Here is a 24,168-nt window from a genome sequence, read left to right as displayed (position 1 = left end):
GGCTGCTTCAGACCTGAGGCCTTTGTCTCCAGGAGACACATTGGCCAGATGCACACACAGTTCATTTTCTTTCCGGATTGGCTCCTGTTTGATCTGTGATTTAAGTGTACACAAGCCTGGCTTAAATCCTCCATGACCTTTTCCTGGCAGTGTTTATCTGCAGATCACTCAGAACTAGTGACCACAGCAATTCTGAAACAGGAAAAGAATTCTTTTCTTCCTGCTGAAGTTCATTTTCGTTTCTTCCTTTCCTTTGGTTGATTGATGCCTCAGACTTCTTCTTTTATAGTGCTGAGGATTGAATACAGGACCACATGCATGCTAGGCAAGTGTTCTACCACCAAGCAGTGTCTCCAGCCATGCCTTACTTTAGATCCCAGTCTGACTTCATGCATTAGCTTTCCATTATTCTTACTACAGTGCCTTATAGGAGCAATTTAAGTGAGGGAAGATTTTGCTTCATGTTTTCTGTCCATCATGATAGGGAAGGCATGCCAGAGTAGTGTATTCATGGCGATGATTACTTGTGGCAGAGGCTGTTCACATCTCAGAACCAGGAGGCCTTGTAAGACAGAAAGTAGATGGGGATAATAAACCTGTAAGGATCTGCTAGCTTACTTCTACCAGCTAAGCCCCACCTCCTAAGGGTCCTACAACCTCCACAAAGTATGCAACTCCATGGGGAACAAATAACTGCAAAGCATCTGAAGGACCTTTCACATTCAAAACTTACCTGCCTTTTAGTGTGCTTTAGTTTCTTTCTTTCTTTCTTTCTTTCTTTGTTTCTTTGTTTCTTTCTTTCTTTTTTTTTTTTTTTTTTTTTTTTTTGAGATGGGGTTTCTCTGTGTAGCACTGGCTGTCCTAGAATTTGCTTTGTAGACCAGGCTGGCCTCGAACTCAGACCACCTGCCTGTGCCTCCAAAGTGCAGGGATTAGAGGCATGCTACCACTGCCTGGATGCTTTAGTTCCTTATTAAGGTTCAGTTTGAGCAAGGCCATTACTATGTGGGGGAAAACAGGGTGGTATGTGAGCCGAGGGATTGTTTTGACTAGGGTGCCCAGAGGCAGCCCCTTGGAGGATGACATGTGAGATGCAAAGGGCTTATGAGAAGGATACTGTAGATGCAAAGGGCCAGAGTGTAGATTGATGTTTATGTTCCATAAATGCAAAGAAATCTAGTATGTGGCTCTAATGGACTTGGGCCAGAGAGAGAGTCTGGCATCCATTTGAAAAGCAAGATGGCTTGATGATGTAGAGTTAGGAATCTGGGTTCTGAGAGTCCATTTACTCTGAAACACAGTTTTCTGTCAGTCCTCCCAGATTATAGTCCATTCATGGCCTTAAGTCTTAAATAGTTGTTCTGTTCCCTCCTATCCCCTTCTCCCTTACTCAATGGAAGGAGGATTTGTGTTTTCAGTAGGAAGCCAGCGAGTAACAGGGAACAGCCATGAAATGGAGACCGAAAGAAAAGGGAATCAGACATTAGTGATTGTATTTAGGCCTGTATTATATTGTTTAGTACTAATAAAAGCCTGTGTCTCTGAATGCTGCCCTCTTCCCCAAGAAGAACAAAAAGATGTCATGTGATTAACTGTCCTGTGAAGATTTTACATTACATGGCAGAAGAACTTTGCAACTGTGATTAAAGATGATGTGGATGTGGATTTTGTATGTGGGCCCACTCTAATCACAGAGTGGGGAAATCAGGCCATGTGATGAAAGGAACTGAGGGAGACTGCCATCATGTTGTAGATTGCAGTCCAAGGGAAGGAAATGGCTCCCATTAGTGGTATTCAACCAAGGCAAGCCCTGTAGATTCGTTGTCCTGCCTCCCCTCCTGAGGTCTTTGTCCACATGAACCCTAGCCTGTGGCTGAGTTAGGATTTCAGTGAGGAAATGGAGGGAGGAAGAACCGATGCTGTGCTGCTAGGGAGGAGATGTTCTGGTGGGTTCTATTCCAGAGACTGCAAGTTTTTCCCATGGAAACTTCTCTGTGTGCTTGTTAAGCTCTTTGCATCGTCAGTGTTCTGTTTCAATTTATTATGAATTGTATAAACTTGAGGGCTGCCCTGAGACTCTTAACTACTATTTATAATAGGATTTCTGTAGTAAAATTCATTCCAAGTCTCCAAAAAGTAAATTGCAAAGGAACTTTGGAATGTAAATTTTATGTTTGTAGACAGCCATTAGCCTGGTTGTTGCCTCAAATGTTTGTATTTGAAAGTATTAAGATATTCTAGTTGATCCAGTGGCTTCCAAAAAGGTCACTGGATCCCTTTGTTGTTTTTGAATGCATTTGTGTTAAGACCTATCTATTTTAATTTTAAACTTAGGTATTTATTTAGTGTGGGTATGTGTGCCTGTTTACATGCCAAGGTTTACAACAGCTTTTGGGTGTCAGTTCTTTCTCTTTCCACCATGAGGGTCCTGGGGCTTGAACTCAGACACATTACCCACTGAGTCATACTCTGGCCCAAGAACTTTTTTTTTTTTTTTTTTTTTTTTTTTTGGAAATTATGGTTATGTAGGAAAGCTGGGCCCTTATGACTCCCCGTAGCTTACTTTAGTTTTAGTAGTGTTGTATTCTGGGGTTAGTTTCAAAGTTTCAGAGTGCTCTCATATGAGTGTTTCATTCTGTGGGTTTTTTTTTTTTTTTTTTTTTTTTTAATGACAGAAGTAGTGAAGGTACTTGCTCAAGATCCTAGGACTACTGACTTGAAAAGCAACTCTGTCACTCTGTTTTCTTTTTGTGTATGTGTTTCACTTTACTGCTGTCTATTCTCTTTGTACATCTTTCATAACAGTTCGTATGCTTAACTCTCCCAGGTTATTGTTTGATTTCTTTCTGCTTACATCTTGATGTTTCCTCCAGTTCTGTGCTCATACCTAGAGTTGATAGTAGATGTGGGAAGTAGACGAAGAAGAAAGCCACAGTTTGGGAAATACTTTGGATTGTATGAAGTTTCTTCACTTCACAATTCCTACATATGTCAGTTCTGTAGCATTCTCTTGGGAAACATGCTACATGTTCATATATATATATATATATGTATGTATATATATATGTATGTATATACATACATATATATATATATATATATATCTTCATTAAGATAGGTGGTGATTTTTTTTTCATTTAAATTTGAAACAAGCTTGTTTTACATGTCAATCCTTGTTCCCTCTCCCTCCCCTCCTCCCCTGTTCCCCCAACCCCATATCCCATCCCCTTTCTGCTCCCCAGGGAGGGTGAGACCTTCCATGGGGGATCTTCAAAGTCATGTCATTTGGAGCAGGATCTAGGCCATCCCCCATGTGTCTAGATTGAGAGAGTATCCCTCTATGTGGAATGGGCTCCCAAAGTCCATCCCTATAGGGATAAATACTGATCCACTACCAGAGACCCCATAGACTACACAGGCCTCCTAACTGACACCCACATTCACGTCTGGGTCGGTCCTATGCTGGTTTCCTAGCTATCAGTCTGGGGCCCATGAGCTCCCCCTTGTTCAGGTCAGCAGTTTCTGTGTGTTTCTCCAGCCTTGCCTTGACCCCTTTGCTCATCAATCCTCCCTCTCTGCAGCTGGATTCCAGGAGTTCTGCTCAGTGTTTAGCTGTGGGTGTCTGCTTCTGTTTCCATCAGCTATTAGATAAAGGCTCTAGGATGGCATATAAGATAGTCATCAATCTCATTATTGGGGAAGGGCATTTAAGGGAGCCTCTCAACTATTGCATAGATTGTTAGTTGGGGTCATCCTTGTAGATCTCTGTACATTTCCCTAGTGCCAGCTTTCTCTTTAAACCTATAATGGCTCTCTCTATTGTGGTATCTCTTTTCTTGCTCTCTTCTATTCTTCCCCTGACTCAATCTTCCTTCTCCCTCATGTCCTCCTCTCCCCTCCTCTTCTCCCCTTCTATTTCTCCAAACTCCCTCTCCCCTTCCCCCATGCTCCCAGTTTGCTCAGGAGATCTTGTCCCTTTCCCCTTCTCTGGGGGATCCAGTATGTCTCTCAGGGTCCTCCTTGTTTCCTAGCTTTTCTGGTGGTATGGATTGTAGACTGGTGATCCTTTATTCTGTGTCTAAAATACATATCTGAGTTGAGTACATACCATGTTTGTCTTCTTGTGACTGGGTTACCTCCCTCAGTTCCATCCTTTTGCCTGTGAATTTCAAGATTCCGTTGGTTCCCCCCCCCCCCACTGAGTAGTACTCTAGTGTAAATGTAGGTAGGTGGTGATTTTTAGGATTAGATTTTTGAAGTTTCAAGTGGAAAATCAAAGACATCAGAATTACTCATAAAAATTCTTCAATTTTTTTTTTCTTATTAATGTGTGCCTGTGGCAATCGAGGTCAGAGGACAGCTTCATGGAGTTGGTCTTCTTCATCTATCTCTGTGTAGCTTCCAGAATTGAACTTGGGTCATCGGGTCTGCAAGGCAAGCATATTTGCAGAGTAGACTGTACAGGATTTCATTCTTAGAGCTAGACAGTAGGAAGAAAGTCAAGTCTCTGTAGATGTTGGATACTCAGACCCTCCTGTCTTCAGCAACTTTCAGATCTTTAGGCCTGAAAAGGGAAATGAATAGAGCATTAAATGTTTCTGTATGTTTGTAAGGGTTTATTCAATTCTGCTTTTAGTGTCAAAGATTTTGTGTGTGTGTACGTGTCTGTACACATGCTCATGGTGGGAGTTGTATGCCACAGGATGTGGAGTCATGATGATGACTTCTGGGAGTTTTCTCCCTTTCTACTTTATAGGTCCTAGGGATTAGGTGGTCAGGCTTGGTGGCAAGCACCATGATCTTTTGTGTTCAATGTTAATAGCTTTAATATATGCTGGTTAGTTTGTTTTATGGGTTAAAAAGGGTTAGTTTATATGGAGGTTTCTAGCAGTCTATAGAATAATAAATTCAAACATTTGTGGCTTTTTTTTTTTTTTCTTTTTGTATTTTGAGACAAGGTTTCATTGTATAGCTCTGGCTGGCTTGGGGCTTGCTATGTAGACCTTGAACTCAGAAATCTGCTCACCTCTGCTTCCCCAGTGTTGGGAGCACCACCACACCTGTTTGTTAGATGTAAATTTAAATATTTCTAATTAAATATTGCTAATTTTGTGAGGCAGGGTTTCTGTGTATAACAGCCCTGGCTGTCCTGCCTCTTTGTAGATCAGGTTGGCCTTGAACTCAGAAATCTACCTGCCTCTGCCACCCAAATGCTAGGGTTAAATGCATGCACCACCATGCCCTGTTTATTTTATATATTTTTATGTGCTTTAGTGGTTTGCCTGCATGTGTATCAGTGTGAGGGTACCAGATTCCCTGAAATGGAGATACAGACAGTTTGAGCTGCTGTGTGTGTGTGTGTGTGTGTGTGTGTGTGTGCTGGGAATTGAACCTGGGTCCTCTGGAAAAAGCAGCGAGTGCTCTTAACCACTGAGCCATCTCTCTAGTTCTGCTGCCCATCCCTCCCCCTCCCATTTGATTATTAAATGCTAAGGATTGGCAATAGTGTTCATTCTTGTTCTGGTGTTTTTAGGATGAACTGAGTGAAGTTATTGATATTAAGGATCCAGATTTTACTCCTGTGACTGAACGAAGGCAAAAACGTTTAGCTGCTGAGCTGGCCAAATTTGACTCCGATCATTATTTGTGAGTATTAACTTTTGTGGCAGTTAAATAGTTATTTAACACTTCCTTATTTTTTTTCAGAATATTCGAATATATGTATGTGATTGTGTAGTTATGTGTACATGTGCACATGGAGGCTAAACCTTGACTATGGGTGACTTCTTAAATCAGTCTGCTTTATTTCCAGAGACAGGGTCCCTCACTAGGTTGGCCTATCAGGCCTGGCCATGAATCCACCTGTTTCTGTATTCCGTGCACTGGGCTGTAGTGCTGGGAAGGTGCTGGGGAACTCAGGTCCTCTTGTTTATATGGCAAGCGCTCCACTGAGTGAGCCATCTCCCCAGCCCCTCAGTGTCTTAGACACATGTGTTTTAGATCCTGGAATTAATGAAGGCACTAACCGTAGTTCACATTTCACCTAATCTGTGATGGCTGTACTTGTGTGGCCTTTGTGAACTTGCTACTTAGTTTATATTAGCAGTGGAAAACTCTTAATACTCTAGCGGTTTCCTCACCAGGCTTCCAAACATCAACTTCATAGGAGTATTTGTTTGTACTTCTTTCAGGTAGAATTTTTGTCATGGTTGTCTATGTATGAATATATCTTGATTTCCATAAGGATCCAGGTCTACATGTGCTATATTTCTTGCTAGACTGGGATCTTCCTAGAATATTTACCTGCAGTGAATAGATAGTTATTCTGTGGCAGAGTATCATTAGAACCTAATGTTAGCTCTGCTGTATTTTCCACCTGCATCTGTTGTAACCTTTGCTGTTATCAGAACTATATTTGCATGAGGAACTTACCAAAGCAGAGATGTGCTGTCTCTCACTAGCCAAGATAGCAGCATGGGTTTGCATTTCCACTGGGCCTCTTAATACCTGGCTTTTCTTGGGTATGTGGAGAGTGAATGTAATTTATGTTGATGTAGCCCTCATTTATTATTTTTCTCAGGCTCTGGGCCAGTGATTTCAAAACTATTACCCATATAACTATAATCACAACTTCTCAATATTTTTGTACAATGTTCTCAGCTTATCAAGTCCCATTAGGATTGTTTCATTTCATTTTCACAAGGAGTAAAGAGGTGAAGGGACTTGCCCAAGGTCACACTACTACTAAGTGGGTTGGGTAAAACTTGAAAAGAGGCTGTTTGTCACTCTGTATTTCCCTTTTATGTACACTATTACACTTTAACTGACATTGCTCTTGTGATTAACATTCTCTCTCCTGTGACCCAGTGGGATACTAATTGGAATAGCAGAAGTGAATCTTGTGATGTGCAAATGGAATGAGTGATGTGTGGTGGTGATGAATGGCTGAACTGTTGAGCATCCTAAGGGAAGCTGGGTTGTGCTATACGGTGGAGGACATCTGAGAGACTCGGCTCCATTTAGACTGCCATTTCTAATTACTTTTATCTCTTCAATGGTGGTTTTAAAGGTCCACTGAAGAGTAATTTGAAGAAACCCATTTAGAATCATGCTGAATATTTAAAGTAGGAATTTCATTGTCAGCAAATTTCTCAGCCAGTATGAAAACAGAATGAGCTGTTCAAGGCTGAAATTTCAAGTGGGAGGGAGCTTAATTAGAAGAACTGCCTAGGAGAGTATGCTTGTGGCCTGAGAGGATTAGGATATTGAAATTTATAGTTGGCAGCATGATAGTCAAAGCCGTCCCCGATTTCCTCCATTTCCTGTGCTGCTGCTTTTTCCAGAAGCTTTTCTTCTTTAAATAATTTTAAATTACATTTAAGAGAGTGAGGTGTGAGGTGTGTGTGTGTGTGTGTATGTGTGTGTACATGTATATGTGTGTGTGTACATGTGTACATGTCATAACAAATGTGGAGATCATAGAACAACTTGCAAGACCCATGCATGTGGGTTCCCAGGGATTGAACTCAGGCTTGACAAGTGCCTCTACCTACTGAGCCATCTCACTGGCTCCAGAAACTCATTTCCCTTAATAGTTTCTGTGGAATATTCTTTCCACAGAGTGGTTCTTAGTGGAGTGGTAATGTCAGGTTTGAAAAACAAATATGGTTTTTCCCTAAGCAGGACAGAATGGGGCCATCTGTTTAATAAAGAGGAATTTATACATTTCAAAGCAAAATCTAGCTACTTTTGGGTTATGACTATTTTAAAATTTGTTTTCAAAATCAGGATCTGATGCAGTTTGATTATTCTTTTAGGATGTTCTGCAGCCTGAGGAAGTAATGTTCATGGTGATCTGTAAATCTCCTTGTTTCTGATTTTTCTTTTTTAATCATTCACTCCTTTTGGATATTATTTTAGAATTATTTATTCTCGCATGTGTGTTTGAGTGCAGGTGTATACCATGTGATCAAGTGTCAGAGTACATTTTTAGGTATTGGTCTTCTCTTTTTCCACCATGGTTTCCTGGTCTCAGTCATGGGTCATCAGGCTTTGGTAGCAAGCACTTTTACCTTTGAGCCATTTGCTCAAGTCTGTAGATAGCATCTTCAAGTATTCTTTCACCTTTGTGTATGGCAGAATGTATGTATTTCTTTTCATTAAGATATTACTTTTTTTCTTTCTACATTTTTGATTCTTGGAAAAAGTATATATCATAACCAATTTATAAAATCTTGCTTATTTCTTTGGTGAGAACAGAAGGATTTAATCAACATTTTAAACATCTGTGAGATAATGAAAAAACAAAACAAAACAACCAAATCTTTTTTGGAATGTCATTTTAAATTGTGGTGTATTTTCATTATTAGGACTTTTTAAAGAGGTTGATACACTTATTTATTTATTTGTGATGTTTTGAGTAAATTTCCTAGGATTTGGGAAATTGGAAGGGGTGGCCATTTGTCTCTGATTTCTTCTATTCCACATGTTTCTGGCGCTCCTCTTGCATGGCTTCTAGGTGCCTTCTCCTGACTGCCTGATGGCCTTCGGTCTGGACTTGATCAGCTCTGTCAGCTGTGAGGTCAGCAGCCTGGTGCTTGCTGCTCTAGTGAAGTCTTCCTCAACCCATGCTCGGTGCTTCTTGGCTTCAGAAAGAAGCGTCCCTCTTCTTATTGCGATCTCAAATGTTCTCTGTGATCTGGACCCTGCTCCTCCTGTCAGTTTACCTTTGCCTGTCCTGCCCGTGTTTATAAACCAAAGCAACAGCTGACGTTTGCATTTCCATTGCTTCTCATGCACTTCTTCCACACATGCTGGCCCTTTGCTAGCTTTTTCTCCCTGCCTCATTTCGTGAATAACTGACCTTCAAGGCTGTGCTCAGACATCACTGCCATAGACCTTCCACCTTTGGCCGGGTGAGGATGTCCTCCTCAGTGCTCTCCTGTGCAGCATACTTTTTTTTTTAAATCCATATTGTGTTCTAAATGTCTGCATTTGTGCCCATGGTTCCGATTAAGTATCAGAGCCCTTGTGGCAGGGTGTTGGTCTTGCTGTTGCTGTGTGTGTGGAGGACATTCATTGCAGTGGCATTTTAAATTATGAGAATTGTTGATTGTGGAAAGTAACAAATCACATTCATTCAACTCTTAATTACTAAAAGTGTAAAGATAAACCATTTTCTGGAACTGGTCCACAATCCTAGGAACATTGGAGGCTAGGGCAGTAATGAGGACTGTGAAGAAGCAACTGTAAGGTTTAGAGGTTGAACTATTGTATGAGTTCAAAGCCATCTAGGCAACTTAGTAAGACCATCTCAAAATGAAAACTAAAAAGCAGGCTAGGGACATACGGCTATAGCTTAGCGGTGGAACACTTGCCCAGAGTGTATGAAACATGAGAGTCAGTCTCCAGTACAGTAGAAAAGTGAACACAGAGTAACCCATCACAGTTTGGATTCTTGGAATGGCATCTGAGAATTTTTATTCAAAGTGACCAGTTTGTCATTTTGGAGGGTTTTTACTGGGGTGGAGGTAGGTGGTTGGGGTGCCATTTTACCAAGCCAGCTTGCCTTTTCTCTCATGAGTCCCTCTTCAGGCAAGCTCTTTTCCTGTGTCTTCAGTGTGTCTGTGTCCTCTGTCAGGGGACCACTTCTTCCTGCATGATTCTTTCCTCTTCCTTGGTCACAATGCTTATGACTGTGCCTCGCTCTTGAGTATCAGACTTGTGTGTCCAGCTGCCTATTGGACAAGAGTATCTTTATATGCTCTAGATGGATACCTCAAACTAAACCTGTCTCAGGCAGAAGCTATTTTCCCTTTCCTCATGCCTTTCAACCTCCTGTGGCACTGTCTCCATGAAGGGCACTGTTGTCCCCTGCATTGCTGAGCTATAGTCCTGGCCATTGCTTTGATTCTCAAAATTCCTCAGCCCCTACTTCTTGAGTACCCTGCCTTCTACCTATGAGTCAAATCATCTACTTGGCTCCCTGTCCTCTGCTTCCATCCTGTTCTTGCAGTTTCTGCTTCTTTGGAATTGCCCCTTTAAGCTGCATGCCCTGTATTCAGTGACCCTAGGGGTAATTCCTTTGTCTTGATCTTGTTACCTACACAGTTCACAGGCAAGAAGTAGGTAATGAGTTACGTGTGTGTGTGTGTGTGTGTGTGTGTGTGTAAGCAATTTTACATTATTGTGTTGGGTCTGATTGATAGCTACCCTGAGGTGTATGCAGCCCATAGACCATGGGTTAGACATGCCTGGAAGGTTTATTGTTATTAGTATCTTATTTTCAATCTATCTTGGCAGTTTTTCTTCAATGTGAACTTTGTTTTCTAGGTATTTCTATCCTTTGCACTCAGGCTACTCTCTCCTAAGCCTATTATTTTTTTAGATTTTATTTTCTAGTTTAAATTGTACATCCACAGGTGATCTGTGTGTGTTTGTGCACAGGAATGCAGTGCCTATAGAGACCAGAAGAAGGAGGTGGCTCCTTAGAGTGGAGTTTTCCGTGATTGTGAGCTGCCTTGTATGGGGTCTGAGAACCAAAGTCAGGTCCTCTCCAAAGGCAGTGCCTGTTGTTAACCGCTGAGCCCTCTCTGCAGCTTCTCTTCGACTCTCTTAATGCAAATTCTTAATTGTCTTTCAGCTGTCAGTTGAAATAATATTTCCCCCAAGGCTCTAGAATGTCACATCAGTTTTATACTGCTATAGGATTTTATGCTGCTGTGTCACATTTTGCTGTACTTGAGTCTCAGGTGGGACTATAAATTGTATGAGGGCCAGGGCAGTCTGTATTTAGTGAACAGAGGAAATCTAGTGCCTAACGTGGAGCTTAGAATATGACACAAAGTCATTCCTTGTTTTTTTTCTTGATAATATTTAAAATTTTAATTAAAATGTATTCTGTCATTTTCACCTTTCCTTTTCTTTCTTCAAGTCTTCCCTTGACCTTTTCTTCTTTTCTGATACCTTTCTCTGTATTCTCTTTCCAATTTATGGTCTCTTTTTCTTCTTTATTGTTTTTCTCTTTCCGCGCATGTGTGTGTGTGCGCGCGCACACACACACACACACAGAGCCTGTTAAGTCTGTTTACAGTTGCTTCTATGTATGTGATTTTAGGGCTGATCTTTTTATATTGGATAGCCACTTGGGGGCTCCTCTTGGGGAAGACTGATTTTCCTCTTCTCAGATACCTTGTCTAGGGTGGGACCACTTTAGAATGTTGTCATTGTCTGGGTGTTGTTTAGGCATCCATATTGTTATAATATCAGGAGTGTGGCTTCCCTGTTCTTTGTAGGAGACATGGTATAAAGCAGACTCTCTGGTCCTGTGGCTCTTTCCACCTTGTCTTCAGCATGTTCCTGAGTTTTAGGTGTGATTGTGTCCTTGGGGATAGGTACCCCTCAATCATTTCTTCTCTGTCTTTTGGCCAGTTGTGATTTTCTGTGGTGCTTTCCATCTGCTTCATAGAAAAGCTCCTTTTTTGAGGGCTACACTTCTCAGGCAAAGAGGGCTTGTGAGCACCATCACTTGTGTGAATGAGTCAGGTAGTTAGTAGGACAGAACATTTACTCTTCCTGCTTACTTTTTTGACACTCAGTTCTTAGAAGAAGCTCACATTCTGATAGGTGGCTGAATTTGTAGTAGAGCCTACAGTTAGAACAGGTGTACCTGCTCCCGGAGGAGGAGGGGACACTTCATAAGGAAACAGATTTGCAGGGCTAGTTAATTGAACTGCTGCATAATCCTACTCTGTATGCTTGTGCTCCTAACAGAAATGGATAGTAAAAGTTTTACTTTAAGATAATAGCTATTCAGTTTGGTCCAATGTGTATTTTGTTTCCTTGTACATAAAAATGAATGTATTTTTAATTTTTTAAAGATTAATTTAATGCTTATAGCTGTTTTGCCTGCATGGATGTATGGTTACCATTACATGTTTTTGGTGTTCACAGAGGTCAAAAGAAGGTGTTGGATCTCCTAGATTTACAGGTGTTTGTCAGCCACCATGTAGGTGCTGGCAGTCAGACCAAGCTTCACTGTAAAACAACGAGTGTTTTTACCACCGAACCAATTCTATAGCCCCCGGATGTTTATGCTTGTTAAGAACTTTGATTCTGGTGTAGAACTTGAGTGTTCACATTCAGCTGAATTTACTTTTTTTTTTTTTTTAATATTTATTTTTTTCTCTGTATAGCTTAGTAACTCACTGTGTAGACCAGGCCAGCCTTGAACTCACAGAGATCCACCAAGTGCTGGGATAGTGTTCACTGCCATGACTGGCATTGTTTAATTTTTTTTTTTAAAGAGTTTTATCTATTTATTTATCTTGTATGCAGTGTTCTGCCTGCATGTATGCCTGCAGGCCAGAAGAAGGCACCAGATCTCCTGATATAGATGGCTGTGAGCCATCATGTAGTTGCTGGGAATTGAACTCAGGACCTCTGGAAGAGCAGCTAGTACTCTCTACTGAGCCATCTCTCCAGCCCCTTGTTTAATCTTTAAATGAAATTTTAATTAGTTTTGTGTGTGTGGGAATGGTTTGTACATGCCATAGCACGTATGTGGAAGTCAGGACACCTGTGGGAGTCAATTCTTTTCGTCTACCATACTGGTTCTGCCATCAAAGGAGCAGGCATCCATACCTGCTGAGCCGTCTGATCAGCCTTCTTACTGTTTCTTTTCAGTCTTGGCCAAGATATGTCACTTTTCTGGGCTTCAGTTTCCACACATGTAAAGGGAGAGTTTTAGTAGCATCCTTCTCAGATGATTCTGGGAGGAGAGGAGGGAATCATGGATGCAAAACACTCTGCATAAGTGCCTACAGCATACTGGCAGCTCCGTGGGGATCTGTAGTCTTTCAGATTTTAAAAAGATTGCAGTTTCCTAGTTGAAAAAAGTAGAGTGTGTGAGGTTATTAAACCACTGGTGCTTATGAAAGCAACTGATTCCCTGAGTTTCTAGTATACATGGAAACTTCAGGAAGACTTAAAATACCAATTTTTTTTATGATAATATTTTTTTATTTAAATTTGAAACAAGCTTGTTTTACATGTCAATCCCTTCTCCCCTCCCCTGTCCCCTAGAATACCAATTTTCAACATTGAAGACTAGAGTGTGTGATTTCTGAATGTGTTGTCTAAAAAGAGCTAGAGGTATATTTTGAATGTATCTTTAATTTTTCTAGTATAAACTGAGAAAGTACAGGAAACTCCCAAAGAATGGTGTTTTGTCATTTCTACAAAAAATGTTTTCAATAATTTTAAATCAAGGAACTGTTAAGATTAGCATAGCTAAGTAAAGTAGCTGGCATTTTAGTAAAAAGTATTCATGCTGAATAGTGTGTTTCAGTGTGTGTGTGTTGTGTGTGTGTGTTGTGTCCGTCTGTCCTCAGCCTCTTTGTGGAAATGCAGTGTCCTGAATTACCTGCTCATCGCTTATCTGTTTGCTTTTTTGTGGCTGGGTCTGAAAGGTCTGCCCTTTGTCATAATATCACTCACATCTGTGCTGCTCGCAAACCCAGCATTGGTTCTAGACTGCAGCATAGTCAGTGTTCAGATTCACTTCAGCTCCACTGGGATAGGACGAGACCTCAGGGTAGGACAGCTCTTCTATGTGCTTTCTGTGTAAGAGATCAGAAACTACTACTGTTCCTTTAGTTAGGGTGCCTTTTGCTTTATGAAATGAGTAACCATAAAGAAAGTCTGTCTTCTCTGTCTGTCTGATGAAATAGCTATTACTGTGTAAATGTGATAAGTTAAGATTATAAAAAGAGAAAAAAGCAGTGTAATCTGATGTAACAAGCCCATTTGTTTTTGAGCAGAGCTGACTTCTTTGAAGATGAGGCTGTTGAGCAGATTTTGAAGTACAGTCCTTGGTGGAATGATGCACATGCGGAAATGATGGCCTCTTTGGGAAAGAGCCAAGAGCAAGGAGATGATACTGCATTGGGTAAGAAACTCAAATCATTTTTTCATTGTGCTCATTTGTGATTTTTAAAACTCTCATTGTTGTGCCAAGCCGCTGCCTTTCATTCTGTATGGCATATGATTCTAATTGCCTTTCATTGTAAAAATGGGATTTTTAGTAGCTAATTCTGCCTTGTGTGTTTGTTTTTCTTTGCTGGTAGATTTGAACTGTGTGGGACCATAATCAGTGTTGCTAGCACAGGGTCCAGGTCTTAGTCATATACTTGAAAATTCCACACTAAATCATTCAGTTTATGTTTGTTGAAAAATTCTTATGAAGTAGATTTTACCTGAGACTCAGTGGAGTCCTTTTAAGTTTTTAATTGATTCCATTTTTAGAAAATTAAGGGTATTGACACACAACATTCATAGTTGAGGAATCTGAGAGTTATAACCATGCCTCTGTGCTGAGGACTCATGAGTGTGAGTAAGGGAGACACAGACTCATTCCCTCGCTCTAGTGAATGAATTATATGTAGCCTCCTCTGTGTATTCTTGCGTAGAGGTATGAGGGAGCCAGAATAGCTGTCTGTCCATCAGTTTCCAGTGTATTCTTGCGTAGAGGTATGAGGGAGCCAGAATAGCTGTCTGTCCATCAGTTTCCAGAGCACGGTGAAACAGTTTGTACTGGAGAATGCTGAGGTGGGGATTTTATGAGCCACAAGAGGTGACTGTCCCATGTGAACACAACCATTATCCAGAGTCCGTGGGTGCATATGTTCTCATCATTGACTCCAACACAAGCTGGTTGTTCTAAATCTGTATAGTAGAGTCATAACAGTCAGAGCAGGAATCCCACATTGTCTGAATGGCCAATTTGGGTTTTCTTATATACTAAAATTAAATTTCAGCATTTAATGAAAGGAGTACATAGGTAAGAGTATATATGTGTGTATATATATATACACACACATACACACACATATATATTTATATGTATATATAATCTGAAGAATATTAAATGGAATATAAACTTTCGTGTTGTGCAATATTAGTTTAAGATGTATTAAAATTTAAGATTTGTTTATGCTGTGGAATATTTGTTTAATGATGCAAAGTTGTGTTACTTTGCCTGCCTAAAACACCTGATTGTCTGATAATGAGCTGAACTCCAGTAGCTAGGCAAGAGAGGGATAAGAAGGTCTACCAGGCAGAGAGAATAAAGAGGAGGAGAATAGAAATCTAGGCTCAAGAAAAGGGAAGAGGGAAGAGTAAGAAAAGGAGAGGAGGAGGACACTAGGGGCCAGCCAGAGGAAAAACATAGTTAAAGAAAAATGGGATAATTTAAATTAGAAAAGCTGGCTGGAAACAAGCCAAGCTAAGGCTGACTATTTATTTAGTCTCTGTGTATTTATTTAGGAGCTGGGTAGTGCCCCCCCACAAAGAGTAAAAATAAAAATTCAATTACTCTTTCCCTCCCCAAGTTTATTCTCCTAAATGCAACTACTGTTAACAGTTTTGAGTGTATTTCAAATTAATTTATTTTTTTGTTGACCACACTTTACTCCCAATCTGTATCTTCCCCTAGCTGTACTCACAGCCTAGGATATTTTTAAAGTACAGATACCACATCTAAATATTTGATTTAAGATGGTTTACACAAAAGGTACTGTGGCTGTGATCTTGCCATCTTTGTTTTAGGTTGTAGTGTAGGTTGAAATCTTTCACAGGAGCAGGCACAGACCATTACACTTTTCTTGTACATGGAAATCGCTGGCTGCTGTATCCTGTGATATATTTCTCTCATGATTGGGGGTCATCTGGGCTGTATTGTTGGTGGTCATTTGGGGTTTGGTTTACTGCTCTCACTGAGTACAGGAGCCATTTTTACCTCAGACTGAAGTAGCTATGGTCTCTTCTGCATCAATTCTTGAAAATTGTCTTCAAGCAGTCTAGTCAGCTGCTTTCCACTCCTTTTTTAAAAACCATGTGATATAGTGATACAGTAGGCATTAAGAATAATTTATTAAGTATTTTTGTTTATTAAGTAGCTTTGTTAGAGTTTAGTTTGTACAGAGTGAAAAATTGCCATTGTTACTTTATAAACTAGACTATTGGTTCTGAGTATGGATGTGTGTGTGTGTGTGTGTGTGTGTGTGTGTGTGTGTGTGTGTGTGTGCGCGCTATTGTTTTCAGTGAGCTCTGTGGTTGTATTTGATGTGTGCTTAAGACGCCTCTCATACTCCCTCCCCAGGTAACAGACGTGCAGATGGAGCATTGCTGATTCAGTTTGGGTCATTAATGATAAGCCAAGTAGATTTCAGGTTTGCTCATGAAGGTCCACTGCCCTCCTCAGTTTCCTAAGTGCTGTAGTGAGGTGGTATGAGCTTGTGGCTGCGTAGTTGAGTTTTCTCTCCACCAGAGTGAGCTAGTTGCTCTGAAAATCGGGAGAAGGCATTCCCTTTGATTTCAGTGCTAGCTTGCTCTCCCTTAATAATGGCAGTGTGTTCTGAGGCCAGTTCTCCATGTCAGCAGTGCTTTGAATCAGGTCTTCTGTAATGTTAGCAGATTGAGCCAGTGCTCTGTCTTTTAACCGCTGGCTCCCGACCCTGTATCTGACTCCTGGCTTGTAGCCAGCCTGGTGGTTCAGGGAGTCAGTCTGCTCAGCCATTATGGCGATTCATTCTAAAAGTCACCTTTCAAAACAGCAAGGGTATGTGATCTGAGGTGGAAGAATTTGAGCTGTATTGAACAGAAAGGGCCTCCTCCATTATTCCAGGTATAAGGATAAGTATAGGCAGGACATGGCTGAACACAAGGCTTGCATTTAACTTCCCCACTCAAAGCCAACTGAGTGACCACACAGCCTTGGCTTGCTGTGGAAATCTTCTGCATCCCTCAGAGCTGCCGCCAGGATTGAATGAGGCTGTGTGTATGAAAGCTTCACTGCATTGTGACTCTTAGAGATTATTGTTAGAGAGAGAACTGAATGGCAGGAGAGCCAGGAATTGAATGGCTTCTCTGTCAAATTGACATTTTTGTACATGCTACAAATCTTTAATGGAAAGTTCCTTATTAATGAGATTTTTCTTTCGTTTTATTCTTATTCTTATTCGAGACACCCAGAACTGGAGGAATGAACTGCTGTGTTGAATTAGGATAGAATATGGGAGAAAAGAAATAAAGCAAGGACCTAGCTTTACAGGTCTGTTTACCAAGGTAAATGTTGCTGCCATGTTTCTCGCCTCCTCCAGAAGTGCTTCTGCCCTTCCCTGCTGCTTTGTCTTCCTTCTTTGTGTCACACAGTGAGGTGTAGTCATTCAGATAGGACAGTACAGATGATATAGGTGCACCTTGGAGTTGTCCTTCATTGTACTATCGTAACCTGCTTTGTTTTGAGTTCTACATATGCTATAAGTGGTAAACGTAATGGCTGGCTTTGCTTGGCTGGTAACTCTGGTTGTGTTTATTGGAGCCTAGAGTTATAGAAGGGAGTCTGTGATTAACATCTTTAGCTTTATAAAGATCCAGGTTTTCTTCCCCAAAGGCTTCTGGATGGCAGTGTTAAATGCTGTGCTCCTTGGGAGCTCCAGTTTCACGAGGATGGACTCACCACATTTCCCAAGTTGTCTTTCAGTGGTTAACGTCAGCCCAGGAGTCTTGGCACATAATTGCTTGTTATGACACCACATAACATTTACAGTCCATGAACTTCCTTGCAGGGCCATCCTGTTTGGCACCAGTGAGCCTTTGAGTGTTTGTGGAGATAACTGGCAGTGTCAGCTTTGAAAGTTGGTGGAACTGCAAGGCTGCCCATTTAGCTGAAGGCTTGAAAGCAGTGTGATTTCTTGATCTGTTTCCAGTACATGTACAGTGTAATAGACAGATATGTGTTACTTAGAGGAGCCAGATTATGGATGACTGAATCACTGATCCAGACAAGACAGGGATGTTTGGGAGGGGGATTTAAAGAGGAAGAGAAGGTTTAAAGTTAATAGAATCAGAAAGAATTTGGGAGAAAGATCTTTCTATTTTCATGGGTTCCGTTGAAGATCTCAAATATATCAGTAAGGTTGCTAATGTTGGGAGGTGGCCCTGGGCCATTTGCTTTAATGTTTGGGTACCAGTGTCTCCTCCAACCCTGTTGAGCTGGATTTTGTTTTACTAAAGGTAAATTTTAGGAGTATAATTATCCAAAATGCTGTGAACTCTGCTACTAAGTCACACAAATGCTTGACAGATGTTGCTTGAGGTGGTGACCACTCAGCTGCTGTTAGTGCTGCATCTGTAGGTATGTCCTATACTGCTGCTGGGTTAGACCTGATTGTGTGCTGACTACCCCAAGTTCCCCTTTGTGATGACCTGATAAAATGGGATTTCTGTAATGATATCCTCCTCATTTGTTATATATTCTCTGATTCTTTTGATTAGATCAAATATAAAATACATTTGAGTTAAGAAGGCTCAGATAGAACCTAGAAATGCTCAGAAAAAGTTGATATTTTAAGAAAAGGCCAGTATCAAAGGCTAGTGGTGACTAGCATCTATAAATTCAAAAGTCTAGTCAGGCTTTTCCTGTGCTGTACAGTCATTGAAAGTGATATATAATGTCTGGCTATTCTTCCATATGGAATGTAACTTTGGACCTTACAGTGCTGAGGTTAACCTTTTCAGATTGTCAAACAGGTATGGCGATAGTTACTTAATAGAGACATGAATGTGTAGAAGAGTTAGTTGATGTGTTTAAAAACAGTTCTGGGCATGCTTACTCTGTGATTCAAGAGTTATGTGGAAGTGGGAGGACTTTATTAGTCAACCAGGGTATAAAGGCTTTTCTCTAGTGAGATAATATTACTGTGAACACCTGGCACTTTCCTATTAGCTAAATTAATGACTGTCTGAAAAACTGTGCTTAAGGGAATCCTGTCTCAAATCTTCTTGCTAAATACATGGGTCTTAAATACTTTGTCAGATGTACTTTCTTCATGTCTGAGTTTGTTTCTTTATGTAGTTTTTTAAAACCAAATCATTCAACATGAACTGAGTACATTTATTTCAATAAAGGCATCTTTAGATGGCTCCTTTAATGAGACAAACAACATTCAGTTATCTGTCTTTTTTTTTTTTATTTTTAAACATTGTTCTATAAAGAATGCTTTATCTGACATTTAAAAATGTTTCATTTTTAAAAATACACATTCCTTAACTATGATGGCCAACAAATTAAATGAGTTATTAAAAGCATTTGTCATTTGTGGAAGCCATGCCTATATAAGTACATTTCTTCCCTTCCTTTTTACATAGATTTATTAACATGGTTGAAAAGAAATAATTATCTAAATATATTTCAAAATCTGTTTTTGTGCACTAAATGCATTTTAATAAGTAAAAGGATTATTGTTTCTACTCATATCAGTGTGTTCAAGATTTTTTTTTTCTCCTAGGCTGGAAAAAATTTAAACAAGAAAGTCATGTTAAATATAAGCTCAAACGAGGGCAGAAGTGAGTTTGGAAAATTCTGTATGAAAAGGGCTCTGGCAATTAGCTCTTTGTTACTGTAACAAAATATCTGAGATGACAAACTTGATTTTATCCTATGATAAAGCCAAGTGAGCCTATGGTGGGTCAGAAAATCATAGTTTAAGCTCATGGTGAAGCCATTCATCTATGGCCAGGGTGTGAGAGAGATTGGAAGAGGCTGGATCTTTCCTAGGAAAGGGCTGGTTTCTTCCCATCCTCCTCAAGGTTGCTCCCTCTGATCTATGTCTCCCACTTAGCTCCCCCTTAAAGAGTCTACTATATCATGGTCTCACCGTAGGCTGGATAACAGGGCCTTTATTTACCTTGTGGGCTTTGGGGAACACTTCTCCAAACTAATGCAAGGGCTTATATCATTTTATATAGCCTTTGTCAAATTGTGAATTGGTCAGTCTTGTTGAGCTGAGGCAATGAGAGAATGGGCAGCTGTCTGTCTATGAGGAGAACGATTTAAGAATATGAAAAGGCAGCCTAATGGTCTCTGGACAAGGTAGCAGAGAGCCATATGTCTTTCCATGACTCTTCTTTTAATGAGAGGCATCCTTGAGGTACAGCTGGGCACATCTCACTCTGCTAGTGACTGGGTTTCCTTTCTTTACTAGCGGCTGGATGTGACCATATGCTCTAGTACTGGCTGGAGGGACACGATGGGTAGTGCTATGTGTGCTTTCTGGATTCCTTCTTTAAAAGGAAGGTGTTTTCCACCCTCCTCATACTTTCTGCTTTCTTATCATTTGGAAAATGATACAAACCTAGAGCAGCCATCTTGGATGTGTGTAGAAAGAAGTCATATGCCAGGGAAGCCAGTGCCCACCAGGCCCTAGTCTCTTACTCAGGGTAGTGCAGTGAGGGAAACGTGTTTTCTCTAAGCTGTTGTTCTTCTGCCATTGGCAGCTTTTTCTCACAGTTTAGACTGTTTTGTACACTGCAAGTCATTCTGACTTAGTTTTTATATGAAATACCAGAAGTGGGAGCATGGCTCCTCTGCTAGTGGGATGGAAAACTTTTAAGTGATTTTAAAAGTGGCTGATAGGAGATGAGAGGCCACTTACACTTTTATTTGGATAGCCATACTTGGCAGTGTCATCCATGCTCTGCTGGCTTTGGTGACATGAAGGATGGAAGAGTAAGGGGATCGTAGATTCTTCGTATGTGGTTTTAGAGAACCATTGCGGCCAGGCAACATGTGACAGGGGAGTCCCTGCAAGGCTGAGGAGACATTGTGTGAAGCTGTGAAATTAACGCCTGGGTTGTGAAGGGGACTCCAGGGTGTTAAGAGTGCCAGCCTGGGCTGTCTGCCATGGAGAGCGTCATACTGGGAGTGAAGTTAGCCTGTGGAAGTTTGAACGAGAGTCACCTGCATAGGCTTGAGTACTTGGTCCCTAGTTGCTGCAATTGTTTGGGAAGGTTTAGGAGGTACAAGGGAGGAGGTGTGGGATGTTCCCATTGTTCCCAGTTAGTTCTCTCTGCCTCCTGCTTACAGATCAAGTTGTAAGCTCTAAACTGCTCCTGTTGCCATGCCTTTCTTTCATCATCTTTGACTCTAACCCTCAATAAAGTGCTTTCTTTTATAAGTTGTCTTGGTCATGGTGTTTTGTCACAGCAATAGAAAAGTAACTAAGACACAGCCCAAAGGAGAGTTATATATTACAGGCAGCTAAGCTGGAGAGACAGAGTAGTCTAAGCGCTTTGACACTTGACACAGAGCTACAGGATTTGGAGTTTGTCCTGCTGGGTTTCAGCCTTGCTTTGGTCTGATATTTCTCATTGCCCCGTTCCTCCCCTTTAGGATGGCAACACATGTTCTGTACCATTATATGTTGAAAGTATGTAATTTGCTTTTTGATTTTTACAAGGGTTACAAGTAAGAGCTTACCTTGAGTCTCAGAAGAGCCCTTGGACTTTTGAACAGTGTTGAGACTGTGAAAGACTATAGGAGCTTTTGAAGTTTGACTAAATGTATTTTGTACTTAGACATGGCCATGAGTGTATGCTGTTGATTTGAATAAGAAATGTCCCCTGTAAGCTTGGGTGTATGAAGCATTGGTTCCTATTTGGCGGAGTTGTTTGGGGAGATTTAGAAGGTGTGGCCTTGCTGAAGGACAGCCTGGGGGTCGGCTTTTAGACTTTTATACCTTCATCCCACTTTAGTTGTCTCTTTGTCTGGTGCTTGTGGTTGATATATGAGCTGTCATTGTCCTGTTGTTGCCGTGTTTGCCCCCACTTGCTGCCATACCTCCCCACCTCCCTGCCATTATTGACTCTTACCCTTTGGAACCATAAGCCAAAGAAACCCTTCCTTCTATAAGTTACTTTTGGTCATGGTGTTTTGTGATAGCAACAGAAAAGTAATTAATGCAGCCATGTTTTGCTTACAAGAACTAGAAACTGAACTGTTGTGTTTATGGCAGTTACTCCTTCTGATCACTATTTTACTTTGTATGGTATTGAGAACTAAAAGAGTTAGTGTAAGATTGACTAGAAAACATGTTCCATGATGTTTCTGTAACTATAGAATGACTTCATGATGGGGCTGGTGAGAGATCTCAGTAGGTAAAGCGTGTACCATGTAAGTGGAAAGTACTAAATTTGGATCCCCAGCACCCACATACAGTGCTGGGTGAGTGTAGTAACTTACCTGCAATCCTAGAAATAGAAACAGGATTCCCAGAGCAGGCTGGCTAGCTAGAGTAGCAGGCTCACCAAGAGGAAAGAATGAAGGGAAATGCCTCATGCCAGCTATCTGGCCTCCACATGCATGCCACACAAATGCACCCACACATACAAACATGTATCTCCATACACCATAAAATACACACAGATTTTTTTTATAGACTTGATAATTTTTTTCTTATTTTATAGATCGATCCCAGTTTCCTCTCCCTCCCATCCTCCATGCCCTCCCGACCCCCACACCCTGTCCCACTCCCCGGGAGGGTGAGGCCTTCCAGGAGGGATCATCAAAATCTGTCAAGTCATTTGGGGTAGGGCCTAGGCCCTCCCTTGTGTAAAGACCTGATATTAAGAGATGCATGATAGATTGCCTAAATTGTAGGCATCAAAGGAAACTTAGAAACTGAAGTCTTATATTTGCTTGTCTTCATGTAAATAAAGCATTTTGTTGTGTCATTAACATTTAAGCATTTCAGTATGTTGTTTTAGAATATGTAGTCAATATTTGGTAAAGTGGCTGGTATAAAAAAAAGTATTTTTTTCTCTTTTATCATGAAGTATTTAATGATGGAAGTGGGGAAAATGCTGTATTTGCAACAGTTGACAAAAACCAAAAATACTTTGAAGTAATTTTAGTAGCAAGCAGCAGATCTGTCTGACAAAGTTGGTGGTTCAGTGTAGTGGGAATCACTGTTCATCTGGAATATAGTGAAGTCTGGAACAGGAAGAGCTAGCTTCCAGATAGATTTGTTACTGTTTCATCATCAACATCAATATTATTTTATGGTTACTATTTCTTTATGTGTATTAGTGCTTTGCCTGCAGAGGTCAAAAGAGAACATCAAATCCCTTGGGATGGAAGTTACAGATGGTTTTGAACCACTGTGTGGGTGCTGGGACTCAAACTCAGGTCCTCTGGAAGAACAGCTAGTGCTTTTAACCATTGAGCCATTTCTCCAGCCCCAAGTGAAACAACCTTAAAGAGACTTCATGTATGATTCAGGAGTTGGAAAAAACATTAACCAAGGCTGTAAATCCAGAATCCAGGATTGTTTGGGATTATATTGAAAAGTTTCTGTGGCAAAACATATCCAAAGCAAAGTCAGCAGATTTAGAATTTGAATGGGATTTATATTTAATACATTTAATTTATTACTTGTGTGTGTGTGTAATTATATGGGTTTATGTACTCCATGGCTCATGTGTGGAGGTCAGAGAACAACTTTGTGGAGTTGGTTTTCTCCTTCTCGCTTTATTGAGTTCTTGGGAACAAACTCAGGTTATCTTTGGCCATGATTGGCATGTGCTTTTACCTGCTGAGCTATCTTGCTGACCCAAGGACTTATATTTCAAGCTTTTATAAGCCAAGCTGTTCCATAGGAAAAATTGGACAGAACACAGTTTGATGGGCAATTCACAGAGCAAACCCAGTTTGCCAACACAACTAGGAAATAATGCCATATGTTTAGCAGAGTGGCACTAACTGAAGTACTCGGTAGTGAGTCACAGTTAAGTTTCTTGCTGTAGAATAGCTTATCCCCATGCTTGTGTTATCACAGTCTCCATATATTAGAGGTCACGTCTGGCTCTGATGGGTCCTCTGCTTAGGGCCTTGCAAGACTGTGGTCGCTCAGGTATGTCTGTGGCCTATGGGATGAGAGCTATGAATGCAGCCCAACATAAACTCATAAATTTACACAAAACATTATGAGACCTTTGGATGATCTTTTTTGTGTGTATGGTGTTTTTCAAGGCAGAGTTTTTCTGTATTGTTTTGGAGCCTGTCCTGGAACTCTCTCTGTAGACCAGGCTGGCCTTGAACTCACAGAGATCCACCTGCCTCTGCCTCCCAAGTGCTGGGATTAAAGGCATGCACCACCAACGCCCGGCTTGAATGGTCTTTTTTGTAACTAGATTATGTATTCTTTTGATGGGCTGATCATCATGACATGACAGCATCGTTTTACATTGTTAAAAGGTTGGACATGCTTACTGGCCAAATATGCCCATCTCTTTTTAAAAAGTGGGTTTGGTTGCTATATTCCTTTCTTC

General features: G+C 40.8%; 1 protein-coding gene across 2 annotated transcripts in view; it reads left to right on the top strand.

The window, feature by feature from the left end:
* Positions 1 to 24,168, top strand: part of Shq1 (SHQ1, H/ACA ribonucleoprotein assembly factor) — a 105,872-nt gene that overhangs the window by 8,337 nt on the left and 73,367 nt on the right. For both annotated transcript variants that reach the window (XM_051203468.1, XM_051203469.1), the window contains exons 5-6: positions 5,534 to 5,646; positions 13,821 to 13,948. In XM_051203468.1, the coding sequence (XP_051059425.1) occupies positions 5,534 to 5,646; positions 13,821 to 13,948 (241 nt within the window). The remainder of the gene's footprint in view (positions 1 to 5,533; positions 5,647 to 13,820; positions 13,949 to 24,168) is intronic.

The sequence above is a fragment of the Phodopus roborovskii genome, unplaced genomic scaffold (genome assembly GCF_943737965.1).
Source record: "Phodopus roborovskii unplaced genomic scaffold, PHOROB, whole genome shotgun sequence".
Taxonomy (NCBI): Eukaryota; Metazoa; Chordata; class Mammalia; order Rodentia; family Cricetidae; genus Phodopus; species Phodopus roborovskii.
This window is presented reverse-complemented; position numbering and strand designations above follow the sequence as displayed.